Source organism: Mauremys mutica, chromosome 4, assembly GCF_020497125.1.
Source record: "Mauremys mutica isolate MM-2020 ecotype Southern chromosome 4, ASM2049712v1, whole genome shotgun sequence".
Classification (NCBI taxonomy): domain Eukaryota; kingdom Metazoa; phylum Chordata; order Testudines; family Geoemydidae; genus Mauremys; species Mauremys mutica.
In genome coordinates, this window is record NC_059075.1 from 116,827,606 (window position 1) to 116,849,587 (window position 21,982).

At 47.9% G+C, this 21,982-nt stretch overlaps 1 protein-coding gene across 1 annotated transcript in view; it reads left to right on the top strand.

Moving 5' to 3' along the window:
• The window catches only part of LOC123368699 (NACHT, LRR and PYD domains-containing protein 3-like), a 118,385-nt gene that overhangs the window by 80,668 nt on the left and 15,735 nt on the right, over positions 1 to 21,982 (top strand). The window contains exon 11 of the mRNA XM_045013736.1: positions 19,818 to 19,988. Within this exon, the coding sequence (XP_044869671.1) occupies positions 19,818 to 19,988 (171 nt within the window). The remainder of the gene's footprint in view (positions 1 to 19,817; positions 19,989 to 21,982) is intronic.

The following is a 21,982-nucleotide window of genomic DNA, read 5'->3' on the forward strand; positions in this document are numbered from 1 at the left end:
CAAGAGAACCCCCAACGACCACAGAATCAGAAAAGGTACGAAGGCACCCAGCCAGGTTTATTAGCAAATGAAGCACAGTAATAGTTTCCAGTAGACTACAGGATTTACTATAAATATGTGCCCCCTGACAATGGACTAAGCTCAGTCAGTGCCAGGATTTTCCAGTACCCCCTAACCTGGACAAAGACAGCCCCTCTGGGATACATTTTTATACACAATTACAAACAAGTTATACCTCACTCCTGACGTATCAGGGTGCCATCCTTTGACATATCAAGGTGCCGCCTGTTTCCTTGTACATGTTGCTTCGATCATAACATCCCTATGTGTCATGCTCTCATCCTGATCTTATCCTTAGGATGAGTCAGTAGGTTCTTGTTATCTATGGGGAGTTTGCTGGTATCAAGGTGTTCTGGTACCGCCTTTCTGGAATGTGTTTGTGTGAGTGCTCTCTGCCTAGCAATTTCAGCCCTGTGCTTGCCTAATTCTGTGAGCAGGGCCTGCCTGTTGCTCACAACCTGACTTTGCTTTATATTAGCAAGTTTTGATCATTACTTTAGCACAGGCCTTAGGACTCATGCCAAGCCTCTGATACACATGGCCCTATATTTCAGGCTGCCTTCCTACTACACCTATATATCAGAAAATAATTATGACTTTACAAAAGTACTTATTAATGTGAAAGAAAGGCCCAGAAAGGAGCTCCTTAAAGTAGCTGTGCTTTTAAGGCCATCTATAAATGGTGAAATCAGGGAGGTACCAGGAGAGGAGTTTGGTTCCAATACTACCTATTTCCAAAACAACCTTTCACAGGCTCAGACAAGAAACAAAAAATGACCAACCTCACAACAGCATGACAAAGTAATTGTAGATGGCCGGCCAGGGGAATAATCCCTGTTACCCCCACCATAGAACCGTCCTGGTACAATATATGTTGTAACATCAGGGGTATTGGAAGAAATGAGGCTAAACCACATTACCTAAAATCCAAAAATCTCTTAACACAGCAGTGCCTGCGTCCCCTAGAGCGAAGACGGACAGCACCACCAACCATAACCCACAGCTGTAAGTGTCAATGTGGGGCTATTTTATGAAATTGCTAGGGGGGCGATTAGATTTTAAAGCTGAAATGTAACAAACTAGATTAGCCAATTTGAAATGTGTTTAGCCAATGAGCATTAGCAGACTCATTTTAATGCTACGTTCTTTTCAGGTCAGCTTTTACCTTGGACAGTATTTCTCAGATCAGGACACGTGGGGCTCTTAACCAATCAACAGTTTATTAATTCCCCCAGAACCACATATGTAAATACACAACAGTTTATCAGTCAGGTATAGATACACAAATATACTAGGCATGTACTGAACACAAAGAACACATGCAGTCTTGGAACTGGTTAACATAGACCAGCACTGGGGTCCAGCAGCTATACCGCAGAACAATGCAAATCACCAAAATTTCTTATTACATCTACTTATAATCATTAGGTGTCATTTATTATTCTCACTAACATGCTTATCACACTTGAAGTAATTCTAGCATTCAGTTGTCTTAAGGCATATATTTATAAAATAAAATAAAAAGAACACAGAGAAATACAGTTGGTGGTGATCTCCAGTTGGTGATGTTGATGTACAACAAATCTCTCAGAAGCTTTTCTTAGAGGGATTTTGTATTTCATTTATTTGAAAAAAAGCCTTGTGAAATGCTAATTTCAAAGCAACTGGCCATTCTATATAATGACCAGAGGTCAGAGAATTTAAAGGCATTCCTCACTTCCTGTCATCAGAGGAAAAGCCCACATTAGTAGAAGCTGTCACCCTGTTTTCTGACAGAAGAATCTATAAATATGGATTCAGGGAATGATACTTTATCTCTGACTGTTTACAAGGAAATCAGATGCAAAGCTGAGATCCCCAGAGACAATCTGGGTACCCTGAAAAGACTTTTAGGACACTGGCAGTTTATTACATCATGGCCACAATCTGGAATTACAAACTGTGACACACCTGTTAATATATTTTACCTGCTTTAACTTCTCAGTTGCTCTCATTTCCTTTTCTTAGCCAATAAATTAACACCTAATGCAGGTTCCACTTTTCTCTCCCAAGAATATCAGATCCATGGCCTGGAGGACTGAGATGCTTCTGTCACCATCTACCCCACCAGGCCTCTATCAAGGTCTCAGAGCTCTCCCATCAGTTTGTGGGTGGATAGGACTCCTCTCAGAGCTGTTTGTTTTATCCTTTTATCCCCACCATCAGTATTGTTTAGCCTTTTCCTTCTCTTCCCCCTTGATGATCAGAGGTGCCAGTCTCCATTACACAGCCTGCAGCAGACAGGAACCATCAGCTGCTATCAAAGATCCTCTCCCACCCACACACCAGTAATGAGAAAAAGCCATCTGTCAGTGATTTCCTATCTCAGGGCTTGGCTACACTTACAAGTTGCAGCGCTGGGAGTTACAGCGCTGGTCATGCAGCTGTGTAGGGCCAGCGCTGGAGTGTGGCCACACTGACAGCTACCAGCGCTGCAGTGTGGCCACACTTGCAGCATTTCCAGCGCTGTATTGAGAGGTGCATTGTGGGCAGCTATCCCACAGAGCACCTCGTCCCATTTTGGCGCTGAGTATTGTGGGAAGGGGAAGGAAGTGTGTGGGTCATTCCGCTTCCTGTGCCAATGCCCCGTGGTGCATCGCTTCACATCCCAGCATTCACAGTCTTTCCGGCCACGTTTGGCGCCATTGTGAGTCTCTTTCAGTTTTTTACTCTCTGTCTGTGAATCGTGATTTCTGTGGGAAATGGAGCCTGAGCTGCTGAGGACTGTGCTGATGAGTGTCGCCAGCACAACACGTTTGGCAGTTGAGCTATTCCTTCAGCTCCAAAGTGACAGTGAGGAGTCCGACAATGATATCGAGTCACCTGCCGCGTGTGACACTACAGTGCTTGTGGCATTCACGGAAATGCTCAGCACCGTTGAACGCCGCTTTTGGGCTCGGGAAACAAGCACTGACTGGTGGGATCACATCGTCATGGAAGTCTGGGATGATGAGCAGTGGCTGCAGAACTTTCGTATGAGAAAAGCCACTTTCATGGGACTGTGTGCTGAGCTAGCCCCGACCCTGCGGCGCAAGGACACAAGATTGAGAGCTGCCCTGACGGTGGAAAAGCGGGTGGCTATTGCAATCTGGAAGCTGGCAACTCCAGACAGCTACCGGTCGGTCGGGAACCAGTTTGGAGTGGGAAAGTCGACCGTTGGAATCGTGTTGATGCAAGTTTGCAGGGCAATTAATCGCATCCTGCTAAGAAGGACCGTGACTCTGGGGAACGTGCAGGACATTGTGGATGGCTTTGCACAAATGGGTTTCCCTAACTGTGGAGGGGCGATAGATGGGACGCATATTCCTATTCTGGCACCCCCCCACCTAGCATCAGAGTACGTTAATCGGAAGGGGTATTTCTCTATGGTTCTCCAGGCGCTTGTGGATCACCGTGGGCGTTTCATTGACATTTACACAGGCTGGCCTGGAAAGGTGCATGATGCACGCATCTTTCGGAACAGTGGCCTGTTCAGGAAGATGCAGGCAGGGACTTATTTCCCAGACAGGAAGATCACAGTAGGGGACGTCAAAATGCCCATTGTGATCCTTGGAGACCCCGCTTACCCGTTACTGCCTTGGCTCATGAAACCCTATACAGGGAAGCTTGACAGGAGCAAGGACCGGTTCAACTACAGGCTGAGCTGGTGCCGAATGACTGTGGAGTGTGCTTTTGGGCGTTTAAAAGCCCGCTGGAGGTCCTTGTATGGGAAGCTAGACTTGGGGGAAAGCAGCATCCCAGCGGTTATATCCGCATGCTGTACCCTCCATAATATTTGTGAAGGGAAGGGTGAAACATTCAGTCAGGAATGGACCACCGAGGTTCAAGTCCTGTAGGCTGAATTTGCACAGCCAGAGAGCAGGGCTACTAGAGAGGCCCAGCACAGGGCTACAAGGATTAGGGATGCCTTGAGGGAAGAATTTGAGGCTGAAAGCCAACAGTAATGTTTGCTGCCTTGCATGGGAGTGAAGTGCAGTGGTTACACTGTTAGGATTCTATTATTCCGTAACATGATTTGCAGTGACTGTTTCTTTACTGGGATAAGGTATCTTTCACTATCTGCAATAATAAAGACTGTTTTCAAAGCCAAGATTTATTTTATTGAAAAGAAAAAAAACTTCATTGACAGACACACAACATTTCAGGAACCTAAAAGGGCAGGGGGGTGGATTGGTGAACTGTACAGTCACAATTGTGCATATGTCCTGTCTGCAGTGCTGTGCAATGGCTGCTGCATTTCAGGGTGCATATACTGCATGGTGATGGGGGTTGAGTGCAGAGGGTAAGGGTCGTAGTTCTCAGGGCTGGTTGGTGAACGTACAGGTGTTGGAGGCAGCTGGTGGTGGTAAGAACCTGGATGCTGGGGAAGGGGGTTTGGAGCTGACATTGGGGCAGAAGAGAAAAAAAATTGGGACGGGGGGGGGCTGTGGGGCAGCACGGGACTGCTCTGCCTGCATGGCTACGAGAGCCTGGAGAGAGTCCGCTTGGCACGACAGGATGTCTAGCAGCTGGTTTGTGCTTTTCCTCTTTGCCACAGCGTTTCTCCGCCAATGTCTCTGGCGGATCATGCTTTCCCTTTCTCTCCACTGCTGCAGCTGTTTACTCTCTCTAGCAGAGTGATCAATAACTGTTTTCAGCATGTCTTCCCTGGTATTTCGGGGCTTTTTCCTCAGATTCTGCAGTCTCTGTGCAGTGGTAGATCTGGTCAGTCCAGCAGTCAAGGTCATTATCTCATCCAGACAGTAATTCCCACACACTGAAGGAGTTTTCAGTCCTCACCTTAGCATACTTTTCCCACACACATAACACAACAGAAGCCACAAAATGGTGAGTGAGGGGTACTGGGTGCTTCATGGCTGTGCAGGACTTTCTGTGCGTTGGGGACAGCAAGCAGCTGCAGGGGGGATCTGCACTAAACAGTCTCCCAACATTTTCCACAGGAGTTATTCCTGGAAGATATCTCCCTGCTGCGGGTCACTAGGGAAGAGCGGGAAGGTCTTCTACAGCAATGCGGATTCCGCCCTGGCCCCTATGCAGCTTGCCTGTGTGTAGCAATGGTCCCCCCACCCCTCGCGGCACAGTGGCACGGACGCGTTGTCCCAGTCAGGCTAAGGACCACAGCGGCTCTCCCTATAAACCTGCGCAGGCACATTGCCCACGCTCTGGCTGAAACTTTTGAGAAGATTACTGCAGCCGATTACCGCGACGTGATAGACCACATCAATGGGCTATTCCACATCTAGGCAGGCATGAATGCAGCCCTAACCCCCCCTCCTCTCCCAAAACTTTTCCACCCAGAAAATAAAAGCCGCTTACCGGTAACCCGCTGCTCTGCTTGTCCTTCAGCAACTGCTAGCTGCTGCGATTGGCTTCCTTCCTCCTGGCTTGAGAAGAGCTCCTGGCTGCATGCCTCCTGGGACTCTGGGGTGTCTTCCCCCATCCCAGTAGCTTCACTCGCGGTTTCCACCCCCCCGCTTCCTCCTCCTCCTCCTCCTCCTGCTGCTCCTGTCCCCCACCCTGCTCAGAAGTGTCCATCGTGGTCCTCGGATTGGCAGTGGGGTCACCCCCAAGTATCGCGTCCATCTCCCTGTAAAAACGGCAGGTCGTGGGGGCAGCGCCGGATCGGCGGTTCCCCTCGCGGGCTTTGTAATAGGCACTCCGCAGCTCCTTTACTTTAACCCTGCATTGCAGCGCGTCCCGATCATGGCCCCTATCCAGCATGGACCTTGATACCTGCTCAAAGATATCATAATTCCTAAGGCTGGAGCGCAGCTGGGACTGCACAGCTTCCTCCCCCCAAACACTAATGAGGTCCAGCAACTCGCCATTGCTCCATGCTGGGGCTCGTTTGCCACGTGGAGGCATGGTCACCTGGAAAGATTACCTGATTGCACTCCACACCTGGCTGCAGCAAACAGGAAGGGGATTTTTTTTAAATTCCCGGGGCATTTAAAGGGCGGGTCACCTGAGGCCAGAGCAGTAGAGTGCATACTGATGAGCAGAGTGGCTGAACAGGAATTCTGGGATAACGCCTTATTCCCTGGAGGCCAATTAAAGCGCTGGTGAGTGTCCACACCTGATGAGCAGCGCTGGATCACCAGCGCTGCATTCCTTATACCCCAACCCGAACGGGTGCACAGCCAGCGCTGCAGCCAGGGAGTTGCAGCGCTGGTTGTGCCCTGTAAGTGTGGACAGGGTGTAATTGCAGCGCTGGAAAGCCTCCACCAGCGCTGCAACTTGTAAGTGTAGCCAAGCCCTCAGAGTATTTACCACCACATCCATTTTCCTTCCCTCCCCGTGGCTGTTGGAGCCACTACTCAGCTACAGATCCCCCCACTCAGTGCACCTGCAGCATCCTGTTCCCTCCTGAGGAGTGAGACCTACAGGTCTGTATCAGTAACTGAATTTGTTACCTGATCATGTACATTTTATGCTCTAATACTTAAAGAAGAATTTGCTGGCAGCTAATGGCATATGCAGAGACTATTGTCAAGAGCTGGTCAAGAACTTACCACTGGAATGATTTCCTGAAGGAAAATGCAGCTTCCACAAAATAGAAACTTTGTGTGAGAATATTCTGATTTTGCATAAATATTTTGATTTTTCATAAGAAAAATCAAAATCATTTTTTTGTTTTGTTTTGGCTTGGTTCAACCCAAATCAGAACGTTTTTGTTGAACTGACCCAAAACATTTCATTAAATTGTATGTCCCTATTATCACATTGCCTTATGGGAGTTATATCTCAGGTCATCATTCTTCTATGCACTAGACTCCCTGGAGGTCTACATCTCCCACAGTGCAGTGTGGACTCTTCTCTGATCAATGCATGTGATGCATCATGGGTGGATTGAGGCTGCATCATGGGAGACCTAGTCCATGCAGGAACCTTGGGCACAGGGGAGAATGGCTGCATGAGGTTCCAATACTACAATTGCAGGAGGCAATGCACAACAATAGGAAAATGCAGCTTAATGCAAGATATTTCATTTGGGTTGAGAGGGCTGAAACAAAAAGTTCCTTCATTTCTCAACTGAATTTTTTTTTAAATTTCTGTTCCATAAAAATTGACATCTCAACTTTTTGTCATGCTTTGGAATGAAAACAAAAGTTGAAATATCAAAATTTCTTTACTGGATGGAAAATTTGACTTTTGCTCAACTCTGCTGTTGAATGAGTTTCATCATTGAATTCTTTACGTTCAAAATACTTTGGACCTAACTCTTAAATGAGGACTCAGTCCCTGTGAGTCACTTTCAAACATAGAAACCAGCATGAAAAGCCTTTTCTTCCTTTACTTCAGGCTGTGACTAAAGTTATTGTTATTTTAAATGCTCACTGAAGACTCCACTTGGATCCCTGGCAAACTTAACAAAACAACTTTTAGCTACATTATTTTTCTTTTAATTTTCTTCAGGTTTTCTTTTAAACATGTCTTTCGGTTTTAAAACTTGTTTTTATTGTAATACTATGTAGCCCCTCCTCCCTTTTCTTTCCCAGATGCTTGCTATCACAGTGCACAGGCTGGCTGTCCTTTGATAAAGCCATGAAAATACTTCAATCTCTAAAGAAGCGTAAAGCCCAGTATACAGGGGACAATATAGTAAATAAAATAAGCTTCAGCAAATGAATGACACCAAAAATAACACTATAACAGAAATATGAACTGTACTGGTCACAGGAAAATAGGATCTGGGGAAGGAAGGGGTTCAGATTATATAATAATCTGGTGACAACCTTTCCAGGTCACCCCATGCAGAAGCCTCTCAAACTAGGCCCAGCCAGGGCTTCTTGTTTCTTCAGTTCTTAGCCCTGACTCCAGGCATGCTGAGCACAGGGTCCAAGAGCACTGGTAGCCACTTTAGCTGCAGTCGCTTTTGGTAGGGCTCCCTAGAGGCTCAGACTGGAGCTTCAGGAGCTGGAAAACCTCATATGAGGCTTATGAACACAGTGACCAATAGTTTCAAATTAATTTAAGGGAGGAGATTTGTGGTCATGAGGTGGAGCAGCCAGGCCAAACCTGAGCAGTGCTCCGGGATCACACATGCGTGGAGATTTCTCTCTCTCTCACACACACACACACGCACAGAGTGGGAAGTACAGGGGGATCTCTCTCACTGAGGACTGTGAGATTGTTTAGGATGGAGGTTGAGAGTGAGTGTGCTTTGCTGTTGTCTGTGCTTTGGGGACATTTTTTCTGTGTGTGTTTCGTTATTTTTTGATAGTTGTGGGTTTATTTCAGGATTTCTTTTGTCTTAGCAGGCTTTTGTGCACCCTCTGGACTGGGATGGCCAGTCGAGGGTCCAGGGGGACAATGACTGCAGTTTGTTTCAGAGTCTGAGGGTTTAACGTGTGGCTACGGGGTTTGGATTTTGCCTCCAGACGTTGACTCGGTGGAGGAGCATGTTCTAGCTGTGGGGAAGGTCATTGTGTTTAAGAATGTGATGTATTGCCTCCCACATGAGCAAGGCTGTGTTGTTTTTTGCTACACGTAGCCTCCTTGAGCAGGTAGTTGTGGAGGGGATTAGGGTGTTTTTGTCCCTGTTGTGCCCCTCTCAACACCTGCTGTTAAAATTGCTGTTTCTAATGTCCCTTCATTTTTAGGAAATGAGCAGCCGGCCAGAGGCCTGGCAAGTTATGGTAAGTCACTAGGCCTATTAGGAGGATTCCTTTGGGCTGTAAAGCCCAGAAGTTCAGCATGTCTTGTCCTTTCATCAGCAGCTTTATATGATATTAAGCTGCGCTTCCAAAGTATTTAAAGTGTCCCTGAAGTATAGGACTGGGGAGCGTGACAACATCATGTTTGTTGCCACTGAGGACGTGGCCTGTTTTTTGTTGAGGGGGTCTGACACATTGAGTCAATCAGTGCCCAAAGAAGAGGCAGGCTGCCCCTGGTGCCCTGTGCCTCGCAATATGGGTCATTCCAAGAGTAAAGCACAGGGTGGGGTGGCTGTGGCAGGGACTGAGTGCCACCAGGCCCCAGATATCTCTGGGAATGTTGGTTCTGGAGGAGATGGGGTTAGTAGCCCCTTTACACCCAAGGGGAGATGATATTACTGGTTCTGTGGCTCCTGATTCAGTGGACTACCAGCCAGAGCCTGTCTGAGAAATGGAGGCTGGGCCTGTTGCTGTGGTTTCCACAGCTTTGGCTGTGGATTATGACTTGTTGGCTAAACTCCAGAATAAAAAACAGCCATTGAAGGCCCCATGGATTAGTTTGGTCAGTGCAGTTGGGGAGCACATGGCTGCGGATCCTGCTGAGGGTCATTCTTTGGTTGGAGGCATGGGGAATTCTTAGGTATTAGTTTTGTCCCCTCAGCTCTGGCACCCTCCCGCCCCGGTCTCTCTGAGGTTCCCCTCTCCTCCCCCCCCTTGATGTCAGTAATGACTCTGAGTATGAGAGTATGGGATGAAAAACTCATAGATTCTTTTGGACCTGAACTCCCTGAAGGGGGATACACCCCGGATGCTATGGCAGGTTTCTGGATGAGACTAAGGGGAAACGTGGTGTAGAAGTGGCAGATTGGTTTCCTGAACTTAATCTGGTTTTGTTGCCTGACTTTGCTCAGTATGCTATGAGATGTGTCTCTGTGTCTGAATTTGACATTCAGAGGCAGTATAGATTGAATAAAGTGATAACCAAAGCATGTCTGTCTTTGACCAACTGAAATATTGCGGATTAACGGATATAGGAACACTTGGTGGTTTTGTTTGAGGTTTGGTTGTTTTTTCCCCCTCTTTCTGTCTTTTTCTTATTTTTTCTGATGAGTACTGGTCTGGAGGATAATTTTGTATGTGGCTCTCTTAATGTCAGTGAGCACAGGGATTATAAAAAACGTACACAGCCTCCTATAGTACTGATTGTCAGTTACTCTCCATAAACAGTTGTCTCCGAAGACTTGATTTTGCTCTTTCCTTAAAACAGTCAAAGGAGCATATCACCGCAGCTGGCAGTGGGGCCAGGAGTGCAGCCCTATGGCCGTGCTCCTGGCACCCCACTGCTGGCCATGGGGCTGCACTCCTGTCTCCGCAGCCGCCCAGCCTCTTCCCGCAAGCGCTCCCCCGCCAGATCAATGCTGGGTTGGCCCCTGCTGTTGGCGCAGAGCCCTGCAGCCGGCAGCAGAAGAGGGGCTAGCATAGACCTTCTCTGGTCTGGAAAATGCCCTGGTTCAGGGTGCCAGACCAGGGAGGAACAACCTGTAGTTGTAGGTCCGACTTCAGCACCTCAGCCAGCGTCCCCAGAGTCACAAAGGGCATCCCAACCACTTACCGAGGGAAGGAGAGTCCCCGTCCCAGGGACCGACAAACAGGTCGCCCCGGCCAGAAGGATCAGCCCTATCTTCAGAATTCCCGTGCTGGACCCCACTGCGAGGAGGATCAATGCCCTTTTGCAAGGCAGCGACCTCACTAGATGGCTAAGTGACCTCATACAGACCATCCAGCTCAAAACTGACACAAGACAGGTCTGCCCTCCCCGAAATGTAACCTCGCACCACTCTGCCATCGGAGCAGCCAGCTTGCAGGCTGCCCGGTGAGACGCAGCTGATGGAGGAGCTGCCCGCAGCTCTGCCAGACCACACTGCAGGACCTCGCCCCTGGGAGATCCAGCACTGCCTCCAGGGCTGCGCAACTAGACCCCATCTGCAGAAGGTCCCGTGTTCCACCAAGGACTCCCCAGCTAAAAACCCCCCGCAGGAGAACCAGCACCTGTCCTAGTTCTTCCAAGCAAGACTGTGTCCCTCTGAGATCCAACATCGGCACTTCCAGAACCCCCATCTCTCCTGAAAGAGCCAGCGCTGCCCCAGAAACACTAGGAGAAGTCCCTCTCGACCACACTCTGCCTCAAGATCCGCCCGAGCAACACTCTTAACTTTGGGAGGTAATGAGGCAGCAGGTTGTACCCGCAGCAGCTTCCCAGCCCAAGCCTGTGGAGACAGGGCAGCTGGAGGAGCGGCAGCCATGGGCAAAGGCTGCCACACCATGGCAGAAAGCCTGGATGGAGGAGCTGGAGAAGATGGACTCCTTCGAGGACTTTGACACCCTTATGGACAGACTGACTGTGGAACTGTCTGCGGAAATCGCATCAGGGAACCCCAGGAGGGCATGCAGACCGCTTGCAGGTTTCCCGCACCAAACCGTAACACCACCACCAGAGAAGGCAGGAGAAGAAATGCCAGCCACTGCTATGACCCAGCGGCTGCATCCCATCTCCAAAAACTCTACAGGACGAACTGCCTGAAAGCCATGAGAGAGATCCTTGATGGGCTCTCATCCTACTGATCTATCCCATTTGAGAGACTCTTTTCCTACTTCAAGGATGTGTTCAATTGCAAGGCCCAAAACAATGTACCCGAGAACACTTATTCCCTACCACTTTTAAAAACTCCTCACATACATGAATCTGGAACAATGCATGTTATGTACCCTATGTATCTCATCAGCTTTATAAACAAGGCTTTTAATTTTTCATAACCCAAGCTTCACCCCAGATGTACAGTGCCTTTCCTTCAAACCTGTGTAATGTGAACTTTAATAAAATTATTAGTGTATTGCAGTAGTGGTAAAAAGCCTTGGCTGAGATCAGGGCCTCACTGTGCTAGGACATGTTGTTATGGAAGGTGCCCCTTGGTGGTGCTGTTACAGGTGCCCCAGCTCACTCAGCGCCAGCGGCAGAGCTAGGAATAGTCCCAGTCCAACAGTCTTTCCGCTACGATGCATGGTTGCTTTGTGATCCCTCAGTGCTCCTCTGCCTCTCATATATTTTGTTATAGCGGAAAGGGGATAGTGGTTGTACTTTGAAATGTTTACAATGAGCAGCTGATAACAGGGCCAGTGAGAGAAATCTCTTCTATGCTTTAAATCCCAAAACCTTGACAGTTTTATGACATGGTTGTTACAGAACTTTTAGCACGTGAGAGAAGACTGGTGTCTCTCTCCTCCACCCTCTACACAAATATTCCCCGCAACATGTAGCCCCTGAACCAATATTTCCAGCTCCCAGTCTCCTTCCCATCCCATTATGCCAGTGGTTCCCAAACTTTAACAACTTGTGAACCCTTTTACTAAAATGTCAAGTCTCGCAAACTCCCTCCTAAAATGAATGTTTGCAGGGATTTTCTCCCTTACCTGAGAATAAATTATAAAAGCAATGATCTAGGTTTATGACATGCTTATTACACACTATTTATTATTAATTATCATTACAGTATTTCATTACATTATGAAAATGGCAACACTTCCAAGATCTCACTTTTGTAGCTTGTATCACTTTGATTAAGCCAGTTATAAGACAAGGCTCCTATGTTTCATCAAGGAGTATCAGATGTGAAACAGCATGAAGGTATTTAAGAAGGCAACTCAAAGAGTTCCTCCTACACAAGCATTCAGGTCTTCAGCAGTCCAGGCAAACAACGCACGATACAACGAAGCTTAAACTTGTTCTTCATAATAACTTTAAAAACAACACTAGCAGCCTATTTAATTTTAAAAACAGCAAAACAAATCCCCAAGAGCCCCCTGTAACATTTTGTAAACCTCCAGGGTTTCACAAACCCCAGTTTGGGAACCACTGCATTAAGCCATTGGTTGGTACTGTAGAAGACATTAACATGTATGAAGTTTCTCCTTGCTGTCTCCTGCCATATGCTCAGGGCCGGCTCCAGACCCCAGCGCGCCAAGCGTGCGCGAGGGGCGGCATTTTGCTGGCAGGGCGGCCAGCGGGTCCGGCGGACCATCCACAGTCATGCCTGCGGGAGGTCCAACGCAGCCGCGGGTCCAGCGGACCTCCCGCAGGCATGAGGCATGACTGCGGAGGGTCCGCTGGTACCGCGGCTCGGGTAGACCTCCCGCAGGCATGACTGTGGACGGTTCGCTGGTCCCGCGGCTCGGCTGGACCTCCCGCAGGCATACCTGCGGAAGCTCCACTGGAGCCGCAGGACCAGCGAACCCTCCGCAGCTGCGGGAGGTCCACTGGAGCTGCGGGACCAGCGGACCCTCCGCAGTCATGCCTGCGGGAGGTCTACCCGAGCCGCGGGACCAGCACCTCCCGCAGGCATGACTGCTTGGGGCGGCCAAGTTCCTAGAGCCGCCCCTGCATATGCTGCTGCCTGTGCATATCACAGGCAGCAGCTTACTGAAGGGCTGCACACTTCCTTGGTTACACAGTCCAAACCGCACACAGAGCTGGGCCCTTCACTCCCACTGCCCAGCTCCAGTTGGGACTCCTGGCCCTGCTTCAGCTAAACTTCCCCAGCCATGTCCCAGGTCCACCCAGTCCACCCCTCCTCCGGGACACTCCCCTCACATCTTCTGGCCAGCCTCCCCTCTATTCCCACACAGGGCTGATGTGTATTTTAACTATTCTTTGTCTGGATTTCAGATGTTAAATTTGTTACCTTCATTCCCACCCCCATCCCAGATCCCAGGGAGGTTCAGAGAGGGGAGCTCAGATCCCCCAAGAGGAGCAGGCCCAGTATTATTAAAATTATTAGATAGTTGGGAACCCTCATGTGCACAGGTGCAACACTCATATTATAGGAACTCTTTTATATTTACAAATATATAATTTATTAATACATTTAGCAAAGTCACACACACTCTAACTCAGTACGGTAGATAGAGATAATACAGAAGGTATGTCTGAACATCCCTACTCACACCATCCTTGCAGAACAACCTGAAATGTTAGCCATTATCTTCCTCATCACTGTCACCTTCCTCATCTTCACCAAAGGCCATCATCCTAGCCCCTCCTAAGGGCTACAGCTCTCTCACTCTTCCACTGCCCAGAGGCTGGGATGCCACTTTTATAATATGTTACACTGACGTTAACATGTCTAATGCCTATTCAGTAGGGGTTTATCCCCTTTTCCTTATTTGTATTTCCACCTCCCGTTACCAATGTTCAGGTGTCCTTCTTCTACAGGTTAATATATTCATGATTTCACCCCATTATCATATACGTCAGTTCATTGCCATGGCACTCTTGCAGTCGGATGTTCCATCCGAAACCTTCCAGAATCTGGTGTTAGTTCATGTTCTGAGGTTGGCTAATCTCATTATGGACAAAATTCCCCCCTACACTCTACTTCTAGTTCCCCAAAATATATGAGTTACTTGAGTTTATTTGTGCCAGAGGTCGCAGGCCTCAAGCCCCATGCAAACTGCTGAAGCCAGTGTCTTACAGGATACGAGCCTGTAGGTTCCTTGCATTACTGGTGAATATGATCAAGCAGAATATAAAGCAAAGCAGTGAATATAATAGAGGTAAGCTGGTGGCCAACTGGGTTACAACATTCTCCAACCCCTCCTACTTCTCCGCTCCCCCTAATCCCTACCCCTCTTTCTTATCTGAGCTCACCAAAGTATCTCCCCCCAACCACTCATTCCCAGGTGTCCCCCTCCCTGTAATACCCCCATCCTTTGCTACAGACCCAAACTCCCCTTCCCATATTGCTACCTGCTCTTGCACCCTTAATCGCTCCTCTCCCCGGTGAGCAGTCACGTGTGTTATTTGTTTTCTTTTCAACAACAGTGTAAGCCCCTTCTGAATATTCTGCTGTGCTCAGTTGACATTTCTCCAAAATAAACAATACAACCTCAAGAGAGGCAGGTTTTTCCCAAATATTTAAAGTTCATTCTGAGATTTCTGCCTAGGGTTGGTTTCAAACTTAGAGAAGTGTTAAGCACCCCATTAATTTTAATGAGATGTTCTCCTCATGGAGATGAACACAGCCTGAAACAATGGCTCTGAAATTATGAATTGTGCCATTCATGTCAATGAGTCTCCATGCCTCCCCAGTGCTACACAATTTGTGATGTGGGTCAAGTGCAGTACTGGGTTTACAATGGCACCAGGCCTACACTGGGAAGTGGCCCATTATGGACCTGCCTAACCCATCCACACTACTGGGTCTGATCCCCTGTCCTGGAGAAGTCCAGCACCCAGGCCTTGCTCTATGAGCAGGTCCCACTCGCCGGCCAGAAGCTGGTCTCTGCCATGTGGGCTGGGCAGGGCTGATGGCCACAGGGCCAGTGGGTGTACCCAGTTAGGGCGAGCTCATGGGTGTCATGTCGCAGGGGTCTGCCCCACTCCCCAGTGCAGCTCTGGCTCCGAACACTGCTGCCTGGGACATGTGGAGCCCCACCCGCCCCCTGGACCCAAGCCAGCTGGGACCGGTGCAGAGGCTGAGTCAGTCTCAGCCAGTGGGTGGGGGAGCAGCAAGGGCGGCTCGGCTGGACCACACCAGGCAAGTGGGTCCTGAGGGATCCTGGCCTGGGCAGGCCCTGATCCGACATGGCTGATCACACCATCCCTGTGGGGTTGGAGTGATCCCTGCCCCGGGACCAGACCCATCCGTGCTAACACATCAGTCCGTAGACACAGTCACCTCCCAATGGGGTCGGTGAGTGCAGCCGGTGTGCGGGACGCAAGGGAGTGGGTTTCTGAGTGGTCTGTGTGTGTCCTCCCTGCCAGCAAGCATTCACATCATTATTTTTTTACAAAACTACTTTGATTACATTTCTCAGAAATAACACTCCCCAGACACACATTTTAATAATCTGCTCTCCTGCCTTTTCCAAATGTCTCCCCAAGTGGGAGGTCAAACTGACTTGGGGTTAGGATCAAAGGACAACTGATTATTCCTTTGAGCTATCCAGTTGCTGTAGAATAGCAAAGGCTAACAATCCTGTTAACTCCTCTGTCCACACATGATCAGGTTAATCCATTTAAAATGTCATTTGGAAGGGGATGCTTCTGATACTGTAATGTAGAGAAGCAAAATATGTTTCACGTAAAGTTTTAATTTGATTTTCTCCAGAGGGCTGGTGGGTGCCACACTCTCTGTTGGAGGAACCTTCGAGCGCTGGGCACCCTGGCGCAATGATCTGAGCCCTGGTTTAATCGCTCTCCGTGTGTGTGTGTCCACACTACAATTAAAAACTCATGGCTGGCCTGTGTCAGCTGATTTGGGCTTGTGAGGGCTGTTTAATTTCAGTGTAGGTTTCCAGGCGTTGGCTGGAGCCTGAGCTCTAGGACTTTTGAGGTCAGAGGATCCCAGAGCCTAAATTGGCAGCCAAAGCCTGGAAGTCTACATTGCAATTAAACAGCCTCATATCCTGATTCCTGGAGCCCAGATCAGCTAGCACAGGCCAATCATGGGTGTCTAGCTGCAGCGTAGACATACCCTCTGAGCACAAAAATGCTGCTGAAATCTGTCACCTTTAAGAAAAGCTGTTTTTTCCCTGACATAATATTTTGGGAACAACTTTGTCAAACATCTAAAAGTTTGGAACACTTACAGAATCCCAGACACTCATGAGGCTTACCAGCTTTCAAGGCAATCTGAGTAACCGTGTGAATTTTAGAACGGTTAAAAGAGTTGAATTTAAAACAGAAACCTGGTCTAAACCTTAACTATAGCATCACCCTGCTATAAGAGACCAGAAAGACAAAGGATGGCGGAAGGAAATATAATTATTCCCATTTTCCAGATGGAAAATTGAGGCCCATAAAGATAGAGTGACTTGTCCAAAGTCACATGAGGGCGTGTATGGTAGAGCCAGGAGCTGAACCACGGATCTCTGAGTGCTAATCCAGGGCTTTAACCACAAGAGCCTCCTTTCTTCTGCAGAGAGCTGTGCTCATTCTCTTGTGTTTTTTTGTCTCAGAAATGTGCTTTTTGGTTTGGACACGGCCTCTCTTTTATATGGTTGTGCTTTTTTAAGTAGCACTCTTTAACAATCAGCATTTCAAAATTAGGGCCAGTACTACTGATTAATTTTCTGACCATGATACACATTCTGATTTGTTGAAATGTGTCAAAAAAAATCAAAAACCTCTGACCAGAGCAGACTTAAAAAAACATCTGAAAGCTATAAAGAAGCAAAACAAAATCCACGTAGGGTTGCCTGGAGGTGGAGGGTGGCAGTCTCTCAAATATTTTTGAAATGTCAGGTGCCATTTCCAGTATATTTGAAGAGCTTCAAAGATTTCAAATGCAAAATTCTATGCAATAAGACTAATAAGAGCATTCATGATGTTCATCTGAAGTTCTGCACTGGAATAACTTTCTAATGTCTCAAATTACATATTGTTAATATAGACGTGCATCAAAACTACAAGACCCTAAATAGATATGATTATTTGCCAACAGATGCATACACAACTATATTCTCAAACCCAGCATCAACTTGAGTCATGAGAGAATGTATGGAGGAGCATAAGCAGTGCCAGGATTAAGTTTGCATTCAGATTTATAGATTTAATCAGGACTGAAAATCCTTTATTTTACATTTAACATTTTGTTAGAAAGAAAAATCAGATTATTCTTGCCACTGAGTTCAGTAACAACGGACTCTCTCCTCACCTTCTCAGGTGTTCTCTCTCTCTCTCTCTTTCTCTCTCCTGCTCTCTCTTTTACATTTAAATCTTGTGGGGTTCTTCTCTTCTGCTTCAACTTCGATGCCCTCTTCTGTTCACCCCTCCCCCAATCAGGCTTCATCCTCTCAGATACACCTTTGGATTTTTTCTTCCCCTCTTCAACCCAATCTTAGAATCTCTCCTCTCCTTCCATTGCAGGCTCCTCTTTTTCTGCCTCCAAAATACGTTGGGGTCTCTACAAACCCTTATAGACTCTGGGTGCTCCCCAGGGCATGGGGGCTTTTCTCCCTTGTACAAATTCAGGGGCTTTTTTCTCTCTCAAATATTGAGGTTTCCGTCCTGTGACACTCTACACTCTGAGGGAGTGCCCTGTAAGCCCCATATTCATCATTCGTATGTAATTGTGATATTGCATGTAAGGCAGGCCATGTAAGGTATCATGGGAAAGGTTATGATCTGCTGAAACCCACTGTTCCATCCAACTTTGTATATGACAAATGAATATAAAGTTATGAGAATTGTGTTGAATGGTTGTCACTAAAATATTTTGTGGGTTTGGGAAGCGCCCAGATACTAGCTCCCGATGTCTTATGAACCGTAAAATCCAGTGGGGATGAGAAAACTGCTTGCTCTAAATACTACCTAGTGTCTTACAGGTTTAAGATTCAGATTGTGCACTTATTTTGTTTTCTTTGGTAACTAACTGACTTTTTGCCTATCACTTATAATCACTTAAAATCTACCGTTTGTAATCAATAAAGTTAGTTTAATGTTTATCCTTACCAGTGAGTTTGACTGAAGTGCTGGGTAAATCTGCTCAGGTTACAAAGGCTGGGGTATGTCCACTTTCCATTTAATTTCCAATTAATAAACTTGCATTTCTCAAGAAAGGGTCTTGAGCAGTGCAAGGTGGTATATTCCTAAGGTACGACTCATGGAGCTGGGGGGATTTGGTTGAGGCCTTTCTTTGTGATTCATGCGTGGCTTTGGAAGCATTCATGGAATCTAGTTGAATACGGGGCTCCACATGTGGTTGTACTGAATGGTAACAGCACCTGAAGGGATTTGCTGCTTGCCACCAGTATGGCATTGTGAGAGACAATCCTGAATAGAAAGGGGACACTGCAGTCCCAAAGTCACAAGTTGCACCCTGGGGGTCCCGTCACACCTCCCCATTGGGAAGAGTAACAATATTTTAAGGTAAATGAGGTGATGAAGGAGGCCGTGCAGGTGACAGCTCTGGTGGAAGGGGTGTCTCGAGGTGTGTGCAATATTTAGCAGGTGGGGTTGGGATCATGTTTGGGTGTGCAGGGGGCTCATTGTGAGGCCTCGAAGGAGGACAAATGACAGCCATACTTGCGGGTGGTCCTTGAAGTGCATATGGTCATAGCCAGTCTGCTGCCAAGGTTACCCACTCAGCTGGCTGGCAGCTCCATCAGGAGCCCAGACTCTACAGGTGGGTTACAGAAACCAGCACAACTTCTGCTTTTATAATCCCTACAGAGACACTGGAACAGGCCCTGCCATCAGGGTCACACAGTCGCCCTCCTTTCAGGGGCTATTCCATCCCCACACCCTGGGTAACCCCCTGCCATAGGGATCTTTTTCTCTTTGTCTCCCCCACTTTGCTCCCTGGTCTCAGTGGAAGGTGGGTGTGATGCTGCCTGTGCTGGGCCTCCCAGCTGCCTCCTCTCCCCAGACCTGATGGTCAGAGCCGGGAGCAGAGACAGGAGACAGCTGCATCCTGCAGGGCAGCAGCAGAGCCAGTGCTGGGGGCGTGGAGGGGCAGGATCTCCCAGCTCCTCCTGCTCTGAGCCTGGCCCAGCTGCCTGGGGAGGTGGCTTCACCTACAGCCTCCCTGTAGTGATGGCGCTGCTCTGATTGGGTCGCACCATTGCGGGGCTGATCAGTGGCAAGACTAACCTGATTGGTCAGGAGCTTAGTGGGCAGGACTTAAAGGGCAACTTTTTACTCTTTCTGAATTCTGGTTGTCCAGTGGAAAGGGCTTGGAGGCGGTGCTTTGAAAGGAGTCTTACCCCAAACCTTATTCCTCATTGGTCAGTGGCAGAGGTTTGAGGTATCTGGGCTATTTTCACTGTTGCTTGGTGAAAGGCAAGGGGCAATGGGTGGAGTTATACAGGAAGTTCCACCTACTGTTTGTTTTTCACTGGACAAGTGATGGGGCTTGGGACAGGGTCTGTCGCAGGAGTTCTGGCTCATTCTCGATGCTGATTGGTCAGGCAGGGGGGCTAGTGGGTGGGGCCACCTGTCAGAGCAGCCGTGACGAGCCCAATTCATATCATGATCCTCCTTCTCTGCCTTTCTCTCTCCTGCAGCTTGCAGTATTGCGATGTCACAGCCGCTGGCTGTGCGGATCTGGCCCCTGTTCTCAGAACCAGCCAGAGCCTGACAGAGCTGAAACTGCGTGGTAATAATCTGGGAGATGCTGGAGTGCGACTGCTGTGTAAGGGGTTGAAACACCCGAACTGCAAACTGCAGACACTGGAGTAAGTAACAGCTGGCAGAGAGAGAGGCCACTATCTGGAAAACCACCCATCACAGGACCTGGATATTTCTGGGGATGTGTTACGATAACTGCATCTGTATACCACTGTGAGTCCAAGTCAAAATCCAACCCAGGGCAGAAATCTGAAGTAAAAGAAGCAGGCATATTGCTCCAATCTACCTCTGTTACAGGGGGATTTTAATTTAAGGGAAATAGAATCTGAGTGTGGCAGAATATGCAGAAGGTGCTGAAACTATTGTTTGAAAATAAAATACCTACACAAGCAACTGCTCATTAGGAGGGGAGGAAGACTGGAGGTGAAAGAGTAGGTGGTAAGAGGGGTTGAGGCTCAGGAAATGGGGGTCTAGCAGGAATGGGAAGGAGATGGATGGGAGCTGGAGAGTGTGCAGTTGGCACAGGGGGAAAATAGTTTTTGTGAGCCACAACCTGTGTTTCCTCAGCCCCTCTACAGCGATGTGTCCTCCCCCATCCCTGCTGCCCTCATGTGAGCCATGTGACAGGAGATTGCTTGTTGTGGGTGTCTGAGCTCATTTCCCTACCCCACGTGAGCCAAGATCTGGGGAATCTCTGCCAACTAGCTTAGAACTGGCATGCTCAGAGCATGCACCAAAAACACAGTGCTGAGACTGGGGTGAGGAGCTAAGAACTGATACACTTGGCACATATCAGAATCTCTGCGGCACTGAGGAGGGGAAAGGGAACAACCACTGAAATGAATGGAGCAGTTCGCATATCTGAGCTAATTTTCAGACTATAGTCATCCCCATGGGGTTTTCTCTTTCAGCCCCGAACATCTGATTAAATGAATGGGCCATTTAACACCAGTCTGAGCCTTCAATTTTGAGGGATGAAACACACCCAGGGTGGAAATCTGAGAATGAAATGTAAATATGTGGGAAAAATTACATGAACGTAAATGCCCACACCACTCTGCCGTCTCTGAGTGATGTCTCAGAATGCCCATAACGTACACACGTGCAATCTGGAATTTCATTTGATGGACAGATGCTACCTGCTCTTGACTGACACTCAAACACTGACCCTACTCCCCTGTACACTTGTAAAATTTAACAACCCCTTCACACCCTTTACAATCCTGTCAGACTTGCACACAGGTTACCCCCTCAACCTATACTCTCCCCTACACATCATTAAATCCACAGACTGCTCTCCTATCCCACCTCACTACTGACAATTGCCATACCACCCAGTGTCCTGCTACTGACACAACCTCCACAGTTCTATACTGGAATGATGCAGCTTGGAACTTCATGGCTCACATGCACCTCTTTCTTTTGAGAATATACAGGAGGAAGACTCAGAGGCAGAGCTCCTTGTATCACAATCACAGCTCTTCCCAGCTGCTTCAACTTATTCCTCCACTATTCAGGAGAGTTACAACTAACGGAGTGAATCCATCTGGAGGACATGCACTTAAACCCAGTGGCTATTGTCAGCTCCAAGGGGGCAGAGTTAAGGTTGTGTGGGTGTTTGCCTTCACTTTGTATTTCCTGGTTTTCTGAAGTGTGAGAAAGGCATAAGCTATCACCGGGCAGCCTTAACTGTGAATTAAACAAGATTTGTCATTTAATTAGTGTATTACACTATTGCTTAAGTGCCCCAGCCATAATTAGGGCCTCAGTGTGTTAGGCACTAGACATGTTGTATTGTTAGGTGTCACCAGGCAGTTCTCTTATAGTCTTCCAAGTTCTTTTTTAGCACGTAAGCAAGGTTTAGTCGTGGGGTGACACGGGTTGTGCAGTTTTGGGAAGGAGGGAACTAGGCAAGCAGCCAGAGAGTTTGCTGTCTGCATTGCGCTTTAATTACAGTCTATTCTGGAGGCAGGTTTCTGCTTGGGAGTTTGGTGTTGGGCTGAGATCCCTGAAAGAGGAGACAGCCCTTTATGCTGTGTGACCATCTTATTCCAGGACAAAGGCAGGTGGAAGGAAATATTAGTCCCATTTTTAGATGAAA